General features: G+C 39.5%; 1 protein-coding gene across 1 annotated transcript; it reads left to right on the forward strand.

Moving 5' to 3' along the window:
• Positions 1-214: 214 nt before the first annotated feature.
• LOC139740901 (filamin-A-like) lies at positions 215-4,027 on the forward strand. Its single transcript, XM_071651486.1, has 4 exons — positions 215-521; positions 1,128-1,370; positions 3,143-3,240; positions 3,899-4,027. The coding sequence occupies exons 1-4, from the start codon at positions 215-217 to the stop codon at positions 4,025-4,027; spliced, it is 777 nt and encodes a 258-aa protein (XP_071507587.1).
• Positions 4,028-6,623: the final 2,596 nt, after the last annotated feature.

A 6,623-nucleotide genomic window follows, 5' to 3' on the forward strand; every position in this document is an offset into this window, starting at 1 on the left:
TGCGCTCACGTGAAGTCTGCAGCGAACTGAGAGTATGGTATACCTGTTCACCACGTTAAAGAAGTACAGCTTTTAATTGATAATTATGGCAGAACCAAGCTAGGGCAGTGCACAGCACCGTCATACACTGCGCTCAGTAAAATTCAGTTTGTCCGGCTAATATACCGGGTTTGTGATCAGCGGTCGACGTACACGAGAGACTCACACCGTCCTCATGGCAGAACTAGGCCTTCCTAGCGATCCCACCGCTGTCGACGCCGAGTGGAAGAGAATCCAACAAAATACTTTCACGCGATGGTGCAACGAGCACTTAAAAACTGTCGATGATCTGGGGCTATTTATTTACAATCTCGAGACGGATCTTTGCGACGGTCTTCTGCTTCTTACCCTGCTGGAGGTGCTTGCTAAGAAGGAGATCAGTCGGTTTAACAAGTCACCGACGTTCCGTCCGCAAAAGATCGAGAACTGTGCAATAGCCCTCAAGTTCATAGAAGATCAAAAAATCAAGCTTGTCAACATAGGTAATCTAACCAGTAGTATACCTTTTTTCCTTGTAGACTTCATTAACTTACTTTACTTGGATTTACTTGGAAGTAGAGACATAAAGCGTTGCTCATCTCCCCCCCCCCCCTCCCTTCCCAGTCTCACCATTCCTCTGATATGCAGATGGATGGGGTTTTACTTTATAGGGAATGGCTGTTCTCGAGGATAGTTTTGAACTGATTTACACTTATGCTCTATATCATGCTGTCTGGCAAGGGGTTTCAGTTGCTGCAACTGCGAACAGAGAAAGACTTGTGGCGATAGCATAGTATACCTGGATCTAGGTTTTCTCACTTTCATGCTGTTTTGATACTATAAATCCGTATAAACAGGTAAATAATATCTATTAGTGCATCCTTTAGTATAACTATTGCTCTCCGATGTACTGGCACACCGCTCGGGAAGATAAAGTACTGACACCGACATACGGTATTATCGTTGTGATCTTTGAGATCATCTCTCTCTTCGTGTGTCTGTACAAACACACACATATTACGCACACACATACACACAGATACACGCAAACACTAACACTAACACAAACACATCCTCTCTCCCTCGTTATCGCTTTGTCTTATCAACAGACGCTTCAGATATCCTCAAAGGCAACCTCAAGTTGATACTGGGATTGATATGGACCCTCATCCTGAAGTATCAGATCTCCCTTCCGATGATGGGCGATAGTGGAGAGGACAAAGGTATCACACCCAAGGTTGCGTTACTCAACTGGGTTAAGAGTAAGATATCCAGCAAACCTCTCCAGAACTTTCACAAAGACTGGAACAACGGACTGGCCCTTGGAGCCTTGGTGGATGCTGTGGCACCCGGTAAGAGAGAAGTGTATCGGGTAAAGAGTATACAAAACCGTACCAAAATCACGTGATCTAATCTACTGTTTCCACAAGGGGGTGACGATAACAATGAAAAATAATGATGATGATGATGATGATGATGATGATGATGATGATGACGATGATAATGATAACAATAATAAAAATAATTAAATACGATGTAATAGTATTAATACTAATACTACTAATACTAATACTTCTACTACTACGAATGATGATAATGACAATATTGATAATAATAATGGAGTATTTGTAATGCACCTGAACCGGCTCTGTCTGAGTGCTCAAAAGGGACGAAAAATTCATCAGCATGAAGAGAGAAAGAAAGAAAACAAAAAGAAAATGGAGTAATATCCTAAATTGAACAGTTGGGTTTTTTTTAGTACGGTCTTAAAAGAATCAACTGAGGAGATAATGCTGATAATATATAAAGGAAACTTGTTCCATAGAGAGGATCCGGTGTAAACAAAAGTCCTGTCACCTAACATGGTTTTTGTTTTGGGAACAATGAAGAGACATGTGTTATACAAGAACAAAGTAATCTTGAAGTGTGCTGCGGAAATGAAGAAGTAATGCACTTGGAAGCAGATCTATTGAAGCAATGTAAAACAAGAAGTAGCAGTTTAAATTGAATGCAGTATTGAACAGGTAACCAGTGGAGTGACTTACGTACAGGAGTAATATGGGAGTATTTTGGTGTAAGAGTAATAGTTCTAGTTGCGGGATTTTGGACCTTTTGCAGTTGTGACAGCTGCCTGTGAGGCAGAAGGGCGTTGTCGAAATCTCAGCAAGATGAGATCAAACATTGAACATGTACAATCTTTTCCATAACAGATCGAGTGAAGTAATTACGAATAAAACCTATATCACGAGGCTGATATCCAACAGATTTACAGATGCTGTTTATTTGAGCAGACATAGACAGATAGATTATGTTGGAATCAAACATCACCCAAAATGTCTGGATGATGTGTTTCGTGAACGTGGAAGAATTCTCAAAGGACATTGAGTAGCTTTTTCTTCTTTTTTGTTTTAATCGTGAAAATCCGTATATGCTGGTTAGCTTGGTGTAGTCCTAGAGCCCCATTCAGTATGTCTCTGTATGCAAATATATAGACCTGGCTTGTGTCATGAAAAGGTCCATGCTTGTGTGAACACTTTTGTCGTGTATCGTATAGGGGGAAATATTCTAACAGAACCAGGAGAATGCTGTAAGGTTAAAGCACAATCAAGTAATTGCGTTTCATTTTGTGAAATTTTCTGGGGTTTTTGTTTCTCTTTCATTTTAGCTTAGGCTTATAGTCAGAATCTATAAATCAAGTTCTGACATAAGATGTCTTCTTCAAAAGTAGTTTGGACAAACTGAATAGCCTCGAGAGCTGCCTTTAAAAAATACAGTTTCATCTTGTTCAGCACCAACTCCAGTTCAAAGATCTCTTAGAACAAGAAAGTCGTTTGATAAAACGAACATTTATGCCTTCTTTGTTGACAAGAAATCAAACTTTAAAATGAAATTAAAAAAAAAAAAATTCCTGGGGGGGGGGGCTGGGTTACTTTTGCACGGTAAAGTGGTCTCTTTGATATCGTTCTGGGGGCACTTCATGAAGCGTTTTGTCCGACAAATTCGTCAGACAAAATTTTGCTCTCAGCCAATCAGATGCACGGGTTTCAGTAGCTTGTAACAGTTTGTCAGAAGAAAAAAAAAATGTGTTGATAATCAGTTTCGTGGTCCTTGTATGCATCTCTAGGTCTCTGCCCGGACTGGCAGAAGTGGGACCCAGGCAATAAGCTCCAAAATGCCACTGAGGCAATGAAACTGGCCGAGAGCTGGTTAGGTGTTCCGCAGGTACGTAAATCCATTATCCGTTAAGTTCTACACATCATAATGCTGTGATTTTATATGCTGTATGTTTTTACTGTAATTTTGTTTTTATATATTCTGTTTACTCCGTTTTGTGTTTTGTAGCATCGTAAGATAGAGTAATGATTATTATGATATAATCTTATCTACCCATGGTAGCCTATTCAGTGTTAACAAAGTTCCCCATATCAAAGGGCGCCCTGCCATTATTATACTTCCAGGGGGTGTTTCATAAAGCTGTTCGTAAAGTTACGAACGACTTACGAGCGACTGGTGATCAGTTCTTGTGCTGAATTATGGAAATTCTGATAAGTGTAGCACATCAGAACTGATCACCAGTCGCTCGTAAGTTGTTCGTAACTTTACGAACAGCTTTATGAAACAAGGCCCAGTATTGTCAGGTACCTGATACCCATTTTTGTATGTACATGGGTCGAGAGGGACGTTGTTTTATGCTGGAACCTCAGACCTGTCTTCTTGTCCACTATACCACGATATATTATTGGGACCCTTTGTTGTCCATATCTAATCGTTCTTTTTGGTCTCAAAATGTTCAAAAGCTTCTAAACTGATAAATCTATGACTGATTGCTATAGTACAACTAACTTACTATAACCGTTATATTATCTATGACATTACAAAGGTAATTACGCCTGAAGAAATAACAAACCCAAACGTGGATGAGCTGAGTGTGATGACCTACGTGTCATATTTTCCTGCAGCTGTTGTCAAGCCAGGTGCTCCCTGCCAGAAACCAGCCGACACTGGGTAAAATTTTATCCAGATTATTGACTATTTCTATATAATGTTTTTATCTATTTATCTAAGCAGTGTGACTTGTGATGGCGCGAGCTCAGTCTAAATCGCGGACCGACATATTCTCTGCCAGGATCGCGCCATCTTACGTTTTAACGCGTGTAGTGCGTGTCGCGCTGATGGATTCGTGTAATGTTCGTTGTTCCAAAGATTTGTTATTCTGAAACACACAAATTCCCTTTGCTTCGATGTTCGTTAATCCAAAAATGAAATAGGGTTATTTTTTTCCAACACTTGTTGCGTTATTCCGATGGCTCGTTTACCCGAAAATGAATAAGGTTCGTTATTTCGAAGGTTTGAATACAACGACAAAAAGAAAGTACTTAGGGGCCTATACAAGCGAGCATTCGGAATAACAAAGCTTTGGAATAACGCCACAAAATGTAATATTAATGGCAACTATATTAGATTACGTAGTGAGGTTGCAGCTTCACAACTTATCCGTTGAGCTGCACACAAATCTTTTCTCATTTACTTTTTTTGGACATAAAAATCAAACAGACAGCTTGCATCCTTCTTATCTTTTTTTTTTGTGTGTGCTGCAAAAGCCATGCATGTAATTTCTAAATCGTCAATCAAGAACATTATTCTTGTGACAGTTTAGTGCAAAAACCAGTGGAAAAGTTGCGAGTTCGTGACGTTATTACCTCTGCTACATAGAGTATTTGCGAAACATTAAAATTCCACAACTTTCCTGTTTCTACTGGTTTCATAAAAAGGTTTGAATATTTTGTTTGTATGATACTTCGCAATTCATTAAAGCCAAATACTGGGGAACTGCACTCCAACTTACAAATATTAAACAAGGGAGTTCAATTAGTGTTCAGTGTTTCTCTTCAACTGTATTTCAAGTCAGAATATGCTGACAAATCGAAATACACTTTCCAAAGAGTTTTATTCACATTAGCGTTCTATGTTTCTTCATTTCAGGAATGCACAGCCTGACGACGAATGAAAGCAAGTTCATCCGACGAAAAAAACCCCTGGATATTACTTTTATGAGAGATTAGTAAGAAGTGTCAGACCTCTTCTGTGTATCGTCTTAAAAAGTCAAATTAATCTCTTTCAAAGATTCTTGTGAATAGTATGACTCATGATTTTACATCAACTTCCGTTTTGTCACCGAAGTAACAGATGAAACCGCCTTCTTTAGGTGATATTATCCATGCCCTTCAAAGTCTAATGACCTTTTCTTCAAGTCCTGTGAAGTAACGAGAATCTTGGAATTACAATATAGGATAAAAACACAAGCACATTACATTTGCCTCACTTCTGTGCCCACTTTCTTTTTACACCACAGGAAGAAGCATTTTCTTTCTAAGAAGCTATAAGACAGGGTTTCTTCCTTCACTGCGTTTTAGTCTTTCAGCACCTTGACTTGGCGTCGTCGCCCCTCTCGAAAATTGATACCCAACCGACGGAATTATCCCTAGCTGAGTTTGTGGTTGTGCATGTGAGAAAGGGCAGGCAGAGACTCCAACTCTCCCGTTTTCGACGGGAGATCTCCCGCCGAAAACCCATTTTTGCAAAATCTCCCGTTCTCCCGCTGGAGATTTGATTTCTCCCGCCCTGGCTCTGTGTCTCCCGGTGGAAAGGATTTCTTACTTATTGCTATCGTATGTTGAAAAAATAAGCCTTAGATAGCACCAGAGAACATCTAGAACCCTAGGAACTTCGCGCTTCGCACACATCAACTTGGAGTCTCCCGTTTGCTTGGGGTTTCGGGCGGGAGAATCTCCAGATCAGAAGGTGCTTGGGGTTGGAGTCTCTGGGCAGGTTTTACGTCAATAAAATCATATTATGGACATTACATTATGTATATTGTGACAATATTTGGGAAAGAAGGAAATCAGTGTTTAAAAGTGGTGTGCGGATGTTCTAAATTGCGATAGCGATATTACGTTAAAGATAAAAAAAATATCACTATGCCTAGAATTTCTGATATTCAGAATTCTCGAAAAGTCTACAAAATAGATACTTACAGATGAAATTTACTGAATATTAATAATTTATGACATTCAGACATTTACGCTTACATCCTCCAGTATAGATTTATTGCCTTTTTTCACCAACAGATGTACATACACAGACACAAGAACACCCACAAACAGCCTCGCACAAATACACACACACACACACACACACACACACACACACGCTCACTTCATGAGTTGAATCGGTTAGGCGAGCTGGCATTTGTTGGCACACCGATCAATTTAATAAGTTAAGTGAGGTTACATTATCAGAGTATACAACCTCTTCGGTAAGGACAGAAAAATGTATCACCCAATATTGACGCGAGAAATAAACTACTGGAGCGCCATCTCTTGTCAAGGTGATGACGAGTGGGTCGCAAAAGATATTGCTCGTAGGTCTGGATTCTTATTTTACTGGCAGGTGACTTTATAGACTGAGAAATCATGATTTTATTCTTGGCTCTCCATTTTTGCAGGGATGATGATATATTCCCTAATACTCTGGGGATAAGTTGATTAAAACCTAGGGATAAAGATTATTTCATTTATCAAACTATTTAGGCCTATATTTCAGGT

This window comes from Diadema antillarum, unplaced genomic scaffold (assembly GCF_040938485.1).
Source record: "Diadema antillarum isolate AM-2024a unplaced genomic scaffold, OU_Dant_1.0 seq00000889_RagTag, whole genome shotgun sequence".
Classification (NCBI taxonomy): Eukaryota; Metazoa; Echinodermata; class Echinoidea; order Diadematoida; family Diadematidae; genus Diadema; species Diadema antillarum.